Source organism: Henckelia pumila, chromosome 1, assembly GCF_033568475.1.
Source record: "Henckelia pumila isolate YLH828 chromosome 1, ASM3356847v2, whole genome shotgun sequence".
Lineage (NCBI taxonomy): Eukaryota > Viridiplantae > Streptophyta > Magnoliopsida > Lamiales > Gesneriaceae > Henckelia > Henckelia pumila.
Window position 1 is genome coordinate 62,878,034 of NC_133120.1, and position 16,704 is coordinate 62,894,737.

General features: G+C 38.5%; 2 protein-coding genes across 2 annotated transcripts; both read left to right on the forward strand.

Annotated features, from left to right (window-relative positions):
- Positions 1 to 11,166: 11,166 nt before the first annotated feature.
- On the forward strand, positions 11,167 to 13,896 carry LOC140863540 (uncharacterized). The gene has a single exon (XM_073267040.1). It carries the CDS (start codon positions 11,167 to 11,169, stop codon positions 13,894 to 13,896), a length of 2,730 nt encoding a protein of 909 aa, XP_073123141.1.
- A 1,941-nt stretch (positions 13,897 to 15,837) lies between these two features.
- LOC140863550 (uncharacterized) lies at positions 15,838 to 16,323 on the forward strand. Its single transcript, XM_073267056.1, has one exon. It carries the CDS (start codon positions 15,838 to 15,840, stop codon positions 16,321 to 16,323), a length of 486 nt encoding a protein of 161 aa, XP_073123157.1.
- Positions 16,324 to 16,704: the final 381 nt, after the last annotated feature.

Here is a 16,704-nt window from a genome sequence, read left to right on the forward strand (position 1 = left end):
ACATGAGATATAATTATTTGAATCAATTGTTCAAAACTTCTTTTCTTATTTGCGACACTTGTAAAAATGCAGGGATAATAATTATAAACTGAGAATTTATTCTATTACATTGAAGTAATATTCAGTAAGCATAATATGTAATTTATGTAGTACTGTTTTTATGTCAATATCATTGGTAGGTCTGATTTTTTTCCTGTCAATATATAAATAAAGGTAAAAATGCAAGAGCATAATGCAATAATAAGTAAGGTTATTATTATTTTTTTGTAAGGTTATTATTATTTTTTCTTTCAACTATAAGCGCATTTGTACCTGAACAATGGTGTTTCTTCTATCTGTCTTCGTTTTGCTATGCCTTTCTTTAAAATTAACGGGAACAAAAACTATAAAACTTAAATAGACATTAAACGCACTGCATCTATCTTAAAGAGTATATGTTGTCATACCTTCGTTAGATCACAGTCTTCAATCCAACCAATTCTTTTCATACTATAAAAAAAAATTAACAAAAATATACTAATAACTTTCTACGTTAAATAAAAAAGATAGACTATATAATAAACTTGCTTACGTATGTCTCTTTAGATTTCGAAAAATTTTTAAAATCAAACTTACAAAGCCAATTATCTTCATCTCAATTGTGATTTTCTAGCCCAAACCAATTATCCGCGTCCTTGTAGGCTTTAAAATTATCAAAGTCAATGTTAGATGAGACTTATTTCTAAAATTATGCGTAACTAGAATTAAAATAACAATTAATTAAAATATACCATATGCAACAGAGCATTCAACCGCAATATATTATGTTGATATCTTGTAATAGCATCCACATACACGAACTGAATATTTCTTGTTGTGTCAGTGTTGAACTGCATCTTGAGTTTTATGTTGTCGTCTGCTATTCAAAAAAAATATGAGTTGTATAAATTAGTAAATAGATGTTTTAACGATATTAGGAAAAATAAATCATGATATATCACATTTATGTTTTTCTCATCAATTTGGTAGTAGTATGTCTGTACACGACGTTTTTGGTGTACACCCCTGATCGATTTTGTAACTTTCCATCTTTTTCTAAAACTTTTGTTGATCTTTGAGAAACTCCTATAGAAAGTGCGACATAAAGTTGACCATGACTAAACACATGATTACGCAGGAAAATATCAACATTTGGTATTGTTTGACCTTGTGCCTTGTTTATGGTAAGAGCAAAACTTAATCTTACGGGATATTGTCTGCGTGTCAGTTCAAATGGCAGTCCTGAATTTTCTTCACTTTAAGGCATTCGATGAAGAAAATATCGTGTACCCTTGTGAGGACCTGTTATGATTTCTGCATCTATGAAATTTCTCCCAAGATTGTGGCATATTAATCTTGTTCCGTTGCAGAGTCCGAGTTCAGGTGCAACATTCTTTAAGAGCATAATTGGACATCCTACTTTCAATGTGATTCGATGAGGTGGCCAACCACTCGGACAAAGAGAATTCAAAAACTCTTCTTGAAAAAGATGATCGAGCAAATACTACCACTGAAAATCAACAAATAAATCTATCAATTAAGCTCAAATAAATCGTAAGTGCACGAGTCAAGTAATAATATAGTGTACAGAGTATGAGTATCATCCCACAGAGATCGATTTACGACAAAATTACTCAAGTATTATTCTTTAGTTAATTAAGATGAGATGGATAATAATTTAATAAACTGAAATAAAAAGACAAAATAAAATCAAAACAAATAAATTAAGTTCAGAAAATAAATAAACGATTGTTAGGATCTCGGTTCACCTACCCCTTTTCTTCTCTAATTGGATTAAATCTTGAGTTGTGATTGTTTAAAAAGTATATTGAAGTGTTTTCCAAAGTTTTTTTTAATTGTTGAATGTTTTTGTATGAAAGGAGTCGGAAAAGACCGGAAAAGAGTGAAGAAAGTGAGAGTCGCGCCCTGCACGCTCGCAGATGCACCAGCGCTACTTTTTCAGCGACCCTGCACTGGGTCGAGCTGTCCCAAAACTATTTTTTTACCGTTTTGGATCCTAAATATATGTTTATGATATTTTAAGATGTTCTAAGTATTTTAATAGTTTCTATGTAAAAAAGTTTTGATTTTTAAGGTCAAGAACGAAAAGTATGATTTATGTGGATATGTTTAGTCATGTATAATGCATCTATATGTTATAGATCTTCATGAAAGCTATGTTCACTATGAAAATCATGAAAGTTTATGGAAGTTTATGAGCAGATGTTGTTTGATATTTGGTAAAATGCTGTAAAAAAAATTCAATATTTTATCTTTGAGCATTGTCCCGAGGATAAGCGCTGACTCTCACCACGCAGTTCTCTTTCAGACTCACTGAAAAGTTTGTAAGTTCAAGGTTTATGCTTTTGAAATGATATTTAAAGTTGAAGTTATAAAGGTTGTCATGCAATTCGTTCATGTATTGGAAATTTGGGTTGTATGTCAACAGATTATGGCAAGAAGAGGACGCTCAAGTCAGAATGTAGGAGATGATAGCCTTAACAAGGGAGAACAGGTTTTAGCTGGTATGGCCCAATTTTTGCAACAATTAGTGGGCCAGACGTCCCAAGCTGAAGGACAACCAACAGGTGTTTGTGTAAGGTCGGATGGGTTCAAGAGCACTTCAGGCGCAATAGACCAAAGAAGTTTGCATGCAGCACGCCCATTGGAAGCTGAAGAATGGGTCAAATTGCAATTCTTGCTAATTTTCTGCTTAAATTATTGATATCATGATGTTTCTTTTATTCAACAAAGAAACTTGTTTTGCAAGTGTGTTTAAGTTGACAGAATCTGGTGCTTGTTTATGCCAAAAATATTAGTTTTTATTATAAAAATATTAGTTTTTATATCAAAATTATTATTTTTAACTTATCCTAATTTGAAATAAATAGTATTATTTTTTTTGTCAAAAGTATTAATTTATTCAAAAAATATTAGTTTTTATATTAAAAATATTACTTTGTAATATATGATTATTTGACATAAAAAGTATTATTTTTTAGTAAACGGTATTAAATAGTAGTTTTTATGTCAAAAATATTAGTTTTTATGCTAAACATATTAGTTTTTATATAAAAACTATTAATTTGTAATATATATGATTATTTTACATTTACGTTTTTGGCAAACGACAAAGCATTATTATTTGGTCAAACATATTAGTTTTTATGCCAATATTAGTGTTTATGTCAAAGGAATTACTTCTAACGTAAGTTTATTTGACATAAAAAAAATATTATTTTTTTGCTCAAACATATTAGTTTTTACGTTACAAAAATTAGTTTTTCTGTCATAAAATATTAATTTTAACATATGCTTATTTGAAATCAAATAATACTTTTTATGTCAAATTACAGACGTTATAAGAAGTAATATTTTTAACATAAAGCGTAATACTTTTGACCAAAAAAGTAAAATTTTAAACAAACTAACTAATAATTTTTATGTCAAACTTACATTTGTTCGAACTAATATTTTCACATAAAAAATAATACTTTTTTATCATAAAAACTAATACTTTTGTAAAAAAAAAAGTAATATTTTATATGTCAAATTAGCACACGTTAGAAAATAATACTTTTAATATAAAACTAATATAATTTGACCAAAAAATAATACTTTTTATATTAAATTATCACACGTATCGGACGTCATGGATCATATAAGACTTGATTAATCTATACTTATACATATATATTCAAAACACGATATATATATATGTATGTGTGTATGTATATACACACACATTGATAATTTTTTGTCAACATCGATTTAATAAAAGATTTATTTTTGATGAGGGAGGAGATTTTAACCGAAGATAGCGATTAGCCTCTATTTTAAATGAATGTGTGTTTTTTTTAATTTATATTTGACCGAAGTTAATTGTCTCAATTTGTATGCTTTTTAAAAATGATTTTATCATTCGAAAATTAAATACTTACATTTTCATATCCAAATATGAAAAATATCAATAGTTAATGGAATCGCACTAGTGATCATATTTCTTGAGTCCCATCCCATAACCTTTAAGTATGACATGAGAAATTTCTAATTTTCCAAAGGTTTTGATGCATAGGAAATGCAAATGGTCTTCCAAATATTTTGATGCATTTCATGAACTTGTCACAAAAAATTAATAATTTTTTTAATCAAATAAACATTATTAAAAATTAATACTTTTGCATTTTCAAGAATTAATTATTAATCAAATAAGCATTATTAAAAATTAATACTTTGCATTTTTGGAGAATTTAATATTTTTGATCTAAAAAGTAATAATTTCATCAAATGAACATAAATTACAAATTAATACTCTTGGACTAAAAAGTAATACTTTTACAGCATTAAATAAACATATATTAAAAAATAATATTTTTGACATAAAAACTAATACTTTTAGTATAAACACTAATATGTTTTATCAAAGAGTAATACTTTTTTGTGAGACCTCGATTCTAAACAACTAATCTCGAAGTAAACACTAATTAAGCATACAAGATCCAAGATTAAAAGCAATAAAATTTTTTTTAAACATGAACAGTGCCTTGCTCGATCGGTAGAACTCAGCCGATCGAGCGATCCAAAATCTCAAATCTTTTGCCGGGGATTATAGCAGTGCCGCTCGATCGGTAAGATTCAACCGATCGAGCGGGCACTTTTTTTTACAAAACAGAAAACAGCCACAAAGTCCATTGCTCGATCGGTTGAATCTTACCGATCGAGCGATGATAGTACAAGGCTAAAAATACAGTATAAAATCAGTCAAAGATCAAGTCCGATACATTCAAAACATATCCAAGTACATATTACATGCAATGACAACATTCAATCCACAATATTCGACTATTAGAAACTACAAACATCAACAAGTTCGAGTTCTAACATGCTTTAAATATAAACTAAATTGACATGCTGATTCGAATTCTAAATCGAGTCTCACTTCTATCCCTTGATCTCGAAGCTAACCAAGTCTTCTATGACTTGAACCTGCCCCACCTGTTGCCAAGTACACATACAAAATAAAGCAATAGCTGGATAACTCCGGTGAGAATGGTATTCCCAGTAAAAGCAACATAACATGCAATAACAAGTAATATATCAATAACATGATATAAAGACAACATATTCAATGCTAATACAAATGAAATGCTTGTCTTTAAAACAGGGATATCAACTCTGACAATCAAGGAATTGCTGCTCTGCTTTTGGGATCCCGAGGATGAGATCACGTAACAACTCACCAACTTTCCCGATCGAGGTGGTGTTACGTATCTCCATTCTCTAGACTTTGGTGCGACTATAAGGAGTATGTTGACACTAGGCGAACCTCTATGCCTAGGCCACTCGCTTAAAGTCCCCAAAACGTCTAACATAAAAGGGTCGTTCTGCCCGTTGAAATCAAGGATTTGGCTCAAGATGAATGCATATGAAAACATAAAGCATTAAGCCATATAACAAAAGCTCAAACAACAAAATACATGTTCCACATTCTAGAACAAGTATTGATGCAAGTATGTGATTTAAGGAAAACTCAAAAACCAACTGTCTCGAATGTGCTATCCTGCTAAAAAGATGTCTGCTTGTACCTTTTGATTCGAGTAGCTCCAACTCTTGGACAAGCTACAATAAGAGGTTATATCAAAATCTATACAACCTAAAACAACAAACTCTCGAGGTAAAATTCTTTACCGTTCTTCGTTCAACTCTTCGACGATTGATTACTGCTAACTTTGGGCTTAACAAACTTCAAAAAAATCTGTACGGAGGCAATATAGGATCAATAACACCGAGCAAACTCAAAAGCCAAAATTCTACGATTCAAACGGTTCAAAATCTCAAAACTCAAATCGGTGGCATAACGGCTATAAACTGATCAAACCGAAAACGCAGACAATAGTACAACAATGAAACTAACTCAAAACAATGCTAAAACAACAATAACAATCTGATTCCAACAAATCACAAAATCCCCTTTTTCGAAAAAGCTTCCAAAAATCATAACAAATTCGAACGTCGCTCTATTTCAAAACCGACTGAGAATAAACGATAAGAACTCGTTCATGAACAACATAACCGAAACTCAATCGATTCCAACAACATCCAAAAATAGAAATTTAGCTGATTGAAGAAAAATGTATTATAGAACGAAGCACTCGCTGTTGTGATCGCTAATCCGCCTTCAGAAATAAATTCTAACGGACGGATCGAACTCGGACTGAAATATGAAAGCTTGAAAGCGAAATGAAGCGTCTTCAATGGTGGAGAGGAGCTTGGAGAATGTGATGAATGAGAAGACCAAGTCAATTCCCTCATAAATATCTAATAAAATTGATAATTACATTTTAGTCCCTGAAAATTCCAAAAATTGCAAAATAGACCCTGATAAATAATAAGTCGGCTCTTGAATTCTGGAATCTCTGATTATCTCAAATAAACTCAATTAAGATAAATTTGGGGCGTTACACTTTTTCTGTCAAATAAACATACATCATAATTAATACTTTTGACATAATAATTAATAATTTTAGCTTAAAAACTATTTTTTTTACCGAAAAATATATTATTTTTATGTCAAATAAACATACATTACAAGTCATATAATTTTGACATCAAAAGTAATACGTTTGAGAAAAAAAAAGTTATATTTTTTATATAAAAACTAATTTAATACTGTTGACAAAAAAACTATATTTTTTATGTCAAACAAGAATTATTACAAAGCAATACTTTTAACATAAAAACTAATACTTTCGACAAAAAAAAAATTATTTTTTATGTCAAATAAACATCCAACAGAACTAATATTTTTGACATTAAAACTAATACTTTTATCATAATAACTAATACTTCTGACCTTAAATGCACGAAATGACCCTTATTTAACGTTTTTGGTAAGAAAAAAAATTTGCAATGCAATGCACTTTTAGACTACGTAACTCGGTTTCCATCTCTGCATTAGCTGCTTGGGCTGCTTCCAGTTGCTCAGCAACTCGTGTTGCCTTCGAGTTACTCTTGTCGATTTCTTCTGTCATGTACCCGATTTTCGTTAGATCTTCCCTTTCCCCCATCCCAGCAGCATCTACATCTGAAACAATCTTGTCATTAACTTTACCATTGCCAATTTTCTTGATTTCAAGTTTCAACTTCTCGTTCTCTTCTGATAATTTCTTACACTTCATCTCTTCATTCATCAAAAGGGACTTCAAACTTTCTCTCTCTACCTTTGATTTGTTGAGTTCTTGTTCCAGTTCATGTTGCCTCTGGCCCGACAATGAATTTTTAAGTTTTATCTCCAGTCTGATATGTCGATATTTTCCTATGTTTACTTGGATTAAATTATGATGATTAGGTGTATTTTGATTGATTATATTCATGTTATATTTCCTAATCATTGTATGTGATTTGATATAGGAAAAGAGAAGAAATGGAGCTAAAGATGGAAGGAAAGAGTTAGATAAGAGAAGAATTACGAAGCAGCAATGGTCAGAAAATCATTTTTAATTTTAGAAAAAACAAAATCTGATCTTCACCGTTCAGAATAATTTCAAGATGTTTTGAAGCAGCTGTCCAAATTTTAGCTCAATCCGACGGCTAGATCTCCGAATATGAATATTTCAAAATCGCTGCTCGCTGGAAAAAAGTCGTATTCGATCCTACCAACTCACAGAATCGAGCGCGAGAAAGAATTTGCAAACAGTAAGTTGGATATTTTTGTGCACTCGGTCCTACCAACTCGTGCGATCGAGCGCGCCTATCAGAGACGCAGGCAGTAGTTCACCATTTTCTTGGCGCTCGATCCTACCAACTCACAGGATCGAGCGCACCGACTTTTTCGAGAAATCCTTCTAAGTTAGGAAACTTATTTATTTAGGACTCCAGTCATATTTAAGGGTTTTGATCTCATTTTTTGGAGAGGATTATCAATCTTGAGGTCGAAATGTTGCTTGTAAGGTGTTTTGGTTGATTCGAAAATTTCCAGATTTTTCTTTGTACATAGCATGTGTTCGATATTTTCAGAAAAAGAAAGGCCTTGCAAATGTTCGAAATCCCCAGATTTTTTTTTCTTCATGCTTGGTTGTTCGAAAATTCCAGGTTTTGTCATGTCAAGGGATGTTCGATTCTTTTTTTTTTTTTTTTTTTAGAAATGTATGCTTTGTCTGTGATTCGAAAATATTGCGTGTTTGTGGGTTGTTTTGGATGGTGATTTAGAGCTACCATGGATGATATGTAGTTCACATGGTAGCGACTAGGATGACTTGTAGTTGGCTTGTGGGATGGAGTTGAGTTGCATTCGAGTGATGGGGTTCGTTGGGCTCGGTTATGGTAGTGTTTGAGGGGATGCCTTCAAGTTGGATTTAAGGTGATTCAAAGTAAGTTGTAAGGGCTGGAAACGTGTGTGATCATGGGTCTCGGTCTTAGGATTTGAGGCTCGGAAGATTGGAGGATTTATAGCTAGGATTGGTTGGGTTGGAACTTGAGGTCATGAGCAGAATTTTTGGGAACTTTGGGGCTGTCCAAAAATGTGAGTCTAAGACGGGGTTAAAAGTAGAATTTGGCCAAGGGCTCGGTTTTGGAATTGGGTTTAGATGTTAGGATTATGTCGGTTCAAGCGGGAATCAATTCGGTTAAGTTTAGGTCGAGTTTTAGATTTTTATTTTATAAGGTGCAGAATTAATTTTTAAGCTAAAAAGCTGCTGCCCGGAATTCGTTTTTTTGTAAAATGATTGCTTAGGAAATAAATTCCAAAGATGATTTCTCTACTTAGTTCTAAGTGTCATGGACTCCTGGTTTCAAGCGGAATCTTTTTTTATTAAGAACTGAGCAAGTTACTAATTTAACGGGCAAACCGCTAGAATTGTCTTAAGCGCTACACTTTGGTTTAAATTTTCATCCTTAGGTGTGGCTCCTAAATCACCATCCCGACCATCCATGTGTGAGTCATATGCATGATTATTGATTAACTTTTTCATGAACGTCATATTTACATATGCATGCTAAATTTCATATTTATGAATGAAAGAAAGTATTTTACGAACAAAATGAGATGGTTGTGACTACAGTAACATTCATGTGTTTGGACGGGCTGGGAGACGTCTTAGCTTCCCTTACCGAAATTCATGTGTATGGACGGTCTAGGAGAAATCTTGGCTTCCCATACCAACCATAGGGCAAGACGGGTTGGGTGTTATCCCGACTTCCTTGCGGCATAGTGCACTGCAGCCATGATCATGATCGAAACCCACAGAGTCACAATTCATGGATCTAAGTTCACAGTTTTAGTTCAAGTCATTTATATACATGTTCAGTTCAGTATATTCAGTTTCATTGTCAATTTTTGACTTAGCCATGCATATGTTACATTCATATTCATGTAAATTATTCAGAAAACATCTTTTTAAGTTTAAGGGCACATTATTTTATTATAAGTTATTTCTAATCTGTTTGTGCTTGTATTTACGTAGTACTCGTTATCCCCTCTCCCATATTCTTGCTGAGTCCTTTAGACTCACTACACTTATTATTTTCAGGTGATGACTATTACATTGAGGCTGAGGGACAGGATCCCCAAGGCGAGGTCACCGGTGGTGCAGGCCCTTGACCGACGTGCTTTCAGTTGTTCCGCAAACTTTGATGATGCCCTTTTTTTTATGAGTTGAAATATTTTCATACATTGTCAGTCATTTGCAGGATGTGTTTTCCCTGCTTTAGAATTTTTTTTGGCATGTAAACTTAACAGTTTATTATTCTGCAACTCTGTGGGATTAACTCCCCTTTTTAGATTCTATGACTATCGTATTTGGATTTTTAACTTGTGTTTATTTTATTTTGATTTGAATTGCTGACTCTGTCAGTTGGACTTACAATATTTTTAAAGCCTTAACTATTTCTTTACAATATTCTTCTCATTTTGGATCAATAAAATGAATATATAAGTTGAGCTATTAAAAATTAAAATGGATTGTGTTCGTTGGGTTGGCCCATCCCACCCCGCTAAATGGGTGGATTGGGTTGACAATTTTTTAACTTGTCCAAATGGCAGACCGTCTGTCAAGCTGACGTGATTTAATGGGTTGCGGGTTCACCCGCCGCGTCGACCCGTTGTGTATATATATATATATATATACATACATATATAAATATATATGTTTAAAAAAAATGAAGTTAAAATTCAGCATATAATTACAAAATGTGTCAATATATAGATCAAATTTGCAATACAAACGAGAGCACAATTATTTCATATATATAATCTAGATAAGTTAATTCATTTTAAGTAAATAACCAGAAATTGTTAAAATAAAACAAAACAAAACACGAAAAATTTACAAACGTTGATCCGTGAATTAATTAAATTGAAAGCAAACTCAAACTCTAATGAAATAAACAAGAAAATGAATTCACGGTTATAAAATCAAAATTGAAGTTTGAATACACAAACAAACTAAAAATGATTATTGTTATCCTGGTATGCACAGATGATGAGTCCGGGGTCACCCTGGTAGGCCCAGACGGTGAATCCGGGGTCGTCTTGCAAGACGGGAGCCCGGCATCATCCCGGGTGATGGGCCCGGGATCATCTTGTAAACCGGGAACCCAGGAGCTCCCTCAGGGGGCTCCATCCCGGGTGATGGGCCCAGGATCATCTTGTAAACCGGGAACCCAGGAGCTCCCTCAGGGGCCCACAGATGCAAGGATAAGTATCCGGAAACCAGGGGCCGGTAATACTCAGTGGGCCCAGGGTCATTTTATATAAAATGAAGCCCATACCTCTTTTACGTGTGGCAGACTCTTACTGCAAATCAAATCATTAGGCAACATGGTGAAACAGTATGAGCTCGGTATGGGCTCTCCCTAATATGGCAGGAAGGTCAATCCTACGTGACAACTATCCCATCACAAAAACAGTTGTCAGTTGGGCCATGCTGGACAATCATGGAAAAAGGCCGGGTCAATGCGTATAAAAGGGAGGTCCCTTTACTACAAACGGGCATGAGAAAAAAATAGAAGGAAAAAACAACAACTCAAAAAAGAACCCACGCCGGGACATTCATTTTATGATGTTCGCATCATTGGCGCCGTCTGTGGGAACTTGAGATTTAAGACGTGGATATGACGATTATTGAGGATCCTGAAAGCTCCTAGCGAGCGATGGAAAATCTGCGGGAGCAAGTGAACGCCATGGTAGAGGCAGCATTACAAAGGATCCTAGCTCTACAACAGGAGAAGAGGGAAGGCGATCCGGAGAAGCAACAGGAGCAGGAGCAGGAGAGGAACCAGGGGGAACTAGGGAAGGAGCAGGAAAAAACAGTAGATAAGGTGCGGGAAGAAGGAAAAGAGAAGGAGAAGAGAGGAGGAGGACGAGAGGGCATACAGGCGGAACAGGAGGCAGAATCACATGCTGAATCTGCCCATGTCACCATGGTGGGGGAATTGGAACTGCTGAAACAAAAAATTTTAAAGTTGGAAAACACTGACTCGCGGGAATCTTCGCGAGTCAAAAGCTCGGGATGCCCTTTCTCGCCGGAGATTATTAAAGAGCCCTTGCCATTCCAATTCAAATCAGCGAAGATCAAAGGGTACGATGGTAGTGGTGATCCAGAGGAGCACATGGCCCGGTTCGAAAATGTGGCCATGTTACATTGTTATAATGATCAAATCAAGTGTAAAATTTTCTTAACCACATTGGAAGATTCTGCCCAACGGTGGTTTGAAAACTTGGAGGACGGAAGCATTGATGTCTTTAAGAAGTTTCGGGAAATCTTTCTGCAGCATTTCAGCAGCAGTAAACGGTACCGAAAGACTACCCTCAGTCTTTTTGAGGTAAAGCAGGTTGGAGAGGAATCTCTAAGGGCATACATCAAGAAGTTCAACAAAATAACTTTAGAGATTCCAGCGTGCGCACCGAAAACCCGGATCACAGCCTTTACCCAAGGTCTCAGGGAGGGAAAATTCTTCCGGTCGCTGGTAAAGAAAACCCCTCGAAACTTTGAAGACCTCTTAGCCCGGGCTGAAAAGTACATTAACATGGAGGAGGCCCAGAAGCAAAAGAGGGATAAAGACAAGCGAGAGGGGAACAGAGAGAGAGGAAATAGGAATAACTCGGGGGGAGGGAAAAATGATTATCTGGGGAGGTTGATGGCTCATGCCCTGCCGAAAGTAACTAGAGATCGAGGGGTCCATGTGTGCGAGGAGGAAGTTCGGCAGACCTCCCAAAAAGGAGCGGGAAAATATTGCTCCATCCACGAGGTCAACACTCATGATACCAGCGAGTGCAGAAGACACGCTCCGGATGCAAAAAGGCCGGTGTCAGGAGAGGAAAGGCGGATGGATAAAAGACAGCGAGGGCCTTATCGGGCACCGGGATTTGCGACACACAGGCCTAATGAGGCTATCTCAGAAAAAGCCCGGGAGGTTCCACCTCAGCGATTGGAGGATAGGACACGAGACGGACCCTCCCGAGGAGTCATCAACATGATATCAAGGGGGTCCACTGATGGGGATTCGAATAGGGCCCGGAAATCTTGGAGTAAGAGAGAAGTATTGGGGTTAGAAGCCCGGAAAGTAACCTCTTGCCCGGTCATTTCCTTCGGGCCAGAGGATTTGAAGGACGTGGTCACCCCTCATAATGATGCCTTGCTCATCCAAGCCAGGGTGGCCAACTATGACATAAGGCGGGTTTTCGTTGATTCTGGAAGCTCGGTAAATGTCATTTTCCAAGAAGCTTTTGAGAAAATGGACCTGCTGGGATGTGAGGTCAATTTGGTGAAAACCTCTCTCTACGGGTTCGCAGGGCACACAGTACAGCCTCGGGGAGAGGTTTGGTTGCCCATTACCCTGGGAGCCGGTGAATTGAGAAGAACTATCATGACTCTCTTTTCAATAGTAGAAGCTCCATCTTCCTATAATGTCATCTTGGGGAGACCAGCTTTGAACGCCTTCATGGCTGTGGCTTCTGCATATCATCAAAAGATTAAATTCCCGGTGGGAAACCAGATAGGGGAAGTAAAAGGAGACCAACCCTCCTCTCGAAGATGTTATGCTGATACGGTACGAGTGGACAACAAGAAAGCTCGGGGTGAACAAGGAAGAGGTGATCCTGGCAAAAAGGAGGTGTGCACAATAGGGGAGGTTAAGGAGGAGCATGAGGTAGTGCAATTATTCCCAGAACAACCGGGAAAAATTGTCAAGGTAGCTAGGGATTTGGAGGTCGGCCTTATGAATCAATTGAAAGCGTGTCTGGCCAAGAATACAGATGTATTCGCCTGGTCTTCCCAGGAGCTAACTGGAATCCCACCTCAGGTGGCTGAACACAAACTAAATATCCTCCCGGGAGCTCGGGTTATCAAACAGAAGAAGCGGCATTTTGGGGCGGATAAGGACAAAGTCATCGCTGACCAGGTTCGGGAGTTAAAGGAGGCAGGACATATCCAGGAGGTACAGTTCCCTACTTGGCTGTCTAACGTGGTACTGGTACCCAAAGCTACCGGGAAGTGGAGGATGTGCATTGATTTCCGAAACCTGAACGAAGCTTGCCCTAAAGATTGTTGCCCCCTCCCTCGGGTTGATCAGCTGGTGGACTCTACATCAGGCTTTGAGTTGCTTAGCTTTATGGACGCATACCAGGGATACCACCAAATCCCCCTGGCACAGGAAGATCAAGACAAGGTTAGTTTTATCACTTCCGGAGGGACTTTTTGTTATGTGGTTATGCCGTTCGGGTTAAAAAATGCAGGGGCCACCTATCAAAGGATGATGGACAAGGTCTTTCAAGGCCAGCTCGGCCGGAATGTGGAGGTATATGTAGATGATATCCTGGTAAAGTCCCGAGCTGGGCGGGATTTCATTCCCGACCTAGAAGAAACCTTCAACACTCTTTGAAAGTACGGGGTAAAACTTAACCCGGCCAAGTGTGTTTTCGGAGTCAAGAGTGGGAAGTTTTTGGGTTTTGTGGTAACGGAAAGAGGAATAGAAGTAAATCCTGAAAAGGTGAAAATATTGAAAGAAATGCCCTCACCAACCTCTATCCGGGAGGTACAGCGGTTGACAGGAAGAATCACCGCCCTGTCCCGATTCATCGCCCGCTCGGCTCATAGGAGTTATCCTTTCTTCCAGGTGTTGAGGAAGGCCCAAAAATTCGGATGGACTCAGGAATGCGAGAAAGCTTTTCAGGAATTGAAGGAGCATCTGGCTAATCTGCCGGTTCTGGTCGAACCGAAACCCGGAGAAAGGTTGTGGGTATATATCTCTACAACCGAGCATGCTGTAAGTTCCGTACTGATCAGAGAGGAAGACAGGGACCAGAAACCTGTCTATTATGTAAGTCATGCCTTGAAAGGACCAGAAATTAGGTATGGTAATATAGAAAAGATGGCTCTTGCGCTCATCCTTACAGCCCGGAAGCTTAGACCGTACTTCCTGTCCCATCCAATCACGGTCTTAACTAACAATTTGTTGGGTCGGGTGATGACTCATCCAGATACTTCGGGCAGACTGGTCAAATGGGCGGTGGAGCTAGGGGAGTATGACATCGAATATCAACCCCGGGTTGCCATCAAAGCACAGGCTCTGTCCGACTTCTTGACAGAGATTCTCACGTTCGGCCAGGAGGAGGTGTGGAGGGTGTTCGTGGACGGGGCTAGCAGCTCGGAAGGAAGTGGGGTGGGTGTGGTTCTGATCTCTCCCACGCAGGAAAAAACCCGGATAGCCATGAGGTTGCACACTTTCAAGTCCAATAATGAGGCAGAGTACGAGGCAGTCGCAACGGGTTTAAAGTTGGCTCGAGAGGCAGGAGCGGAGCATGTAATTATTTACTCCGATTCCCAGCTGGTAGTGCAACAATTACAGGGAATGTTCAGTGTTAAGGAAGAAAGGTTGCGAGAGTACATGGAACTGGTCAAAAAGCAGGGAAGTGGTTTCTCCAGTTGGAACATAGAGCAGATTCCCCGGGAACATAATACTGAGGCAGATGCACTGGCCAAAATGGCCACTTCCTGGAGCAGTGGCAACAGCCGGGAAGTGATACAACAAGTGGGGTCGGTGTTGGCAATAGAGGAAGAAAAGCAGGAAGGAAAGGGGGAATCTTGGATGACCCCTCTCATTTACTATTTACAGACAGGGACTCTTCCCTCAGATGGGGCAGTAGCCCAAAAGGTCAGGAGATAGATACCCCGTTTTACCCTTTTGAATGGGAGTCTGTATCGAAGATCCTTTCAGGGCCCACTACTAAGATGCCTGGAGGAGAAGGAGGTGAAATATGTGCTCCAAGAAATACATGAAGGATGCTGTGGGGATCACGGAGGAATGTGGAGCCTAGCCCGGCGTACTCTATTAGCCGGGTATTGGTGGCCTACTCTACAGCAGGATGCCCGTCAAGTAGTCAATGCTTGCGAAGGATGCCAAAGATTTGGAAATTTTTCTCATAAGCCGGCAGCGGAGTTGCAAGCCGTATGGGCATCCTGCCCATTCGACCAGTGGGGCTTGGATATTGTGGGACCTTTTCCTCTAGGGTCCAGGCAGAAGAAGTTCCTTCTAGTGGCGGTAGATTACTTCTCTAAGTGGGTAGAGGCAGAGCCCCTTGCAAGAATTACAGAAGAGGTTGTGTTAAACTTCATTTGGAAGAATATTGTTTGCCGGTTTGGTGTTCCTCGGAAATTAGTTTCCGATAATGGAAGGCAGTTTCAGGGACGGAAGATGAAGGATTGGTGTGCAGAGATGAAGATACAGTAGGCCTTTACCTCGGTGGCTTATCCTCAGAGTAATGGATAGACGGAGGTAACTAATCGAACGATAGTACGGTCTTTGCAGGCCAGGCTCTATGGCATGGGTAAAAATTGGGTGGAGGAAATTGCGGGGGTGTTGTGGGCTTATCGTACCACGCCAAAAACAGCTACTGGAGAAACACCTTTCGGTTTGGTGTATGGGTCCAAAGCAGTGTTACCAGTGGAGATTGGGCAATCTTCTCCCCGAATACAAGCTTATCAAGGGGAAGGAACCGGTAGCCGAGCGCAGGAGTTGGACTTGATAGAGGAGAAGCGAGGAAGGGCGGCCGTAAGGATGGAGGCTTACAGGGGAAGAGTGATGAAAGCTTTCAACAAGGGAGTCAAGCCTCGAGAATTCCAGATAGGAGATCTCGTATTAAAAAAGGTTAACCCTGCAAGGGATGTGAAGAAGTTAGAAGCAAAGTGGGAAGGTCCTTACAAGATTACTCGGAAGGTGGGAAGAGGGGCTTGGTACTTGGAAGACAGTCAAGGTAAGACCCTGAAGCGGCCTTGGAACACATTGCATCTCAAGTTGTATTACTCTTGAATAAGCGAACTTGTTGTAATATGTATTCCATGCTGTTATGTGAATAAATGTGTGTTTTGTTTAATGTACTTAAAGCCCATGGCAAACCCATGGCACCTTAAAGCCCAGGTGATCCACTACCCTGGCACCATAAACCCAGGCGTTCCACTACCCTGGTACTTAAAGCCCATGGCAAACCCATGGCACCTTAAAGCCCAGGTGATCCACTACCCTGGCACCATAAACCCAGGCGTACCGCTACCCTGGTACTTAAAGCCCATGGCAAACCCATGGCACCTTAAAGCCCAGGCGATCCACTACCCTGGCACCATAAACCCAGGCGTTCCACTACCCTGGTACTTAAAGCCCATGGCAAACCCATGGCACCTTAAAGCCCAGGTG

Bases quoted from the DNA above. Each gene is read 5' to 3' on its own strand.
- LOC140863540 (XM_073267040.1), top strand. From the start codon at position 11,167: ATGGAAAATCTGCGGGAGCAAGTGAACGCCATGGTAGAGGCAGCATTA.
- LOC140863550 (XM_073267056.1), top strand. From the start codon at position 15,838: ATGGGTAAAAATTGGGTGGAGGAAATTGCGGGGGTGTTGTGGGCTTAT.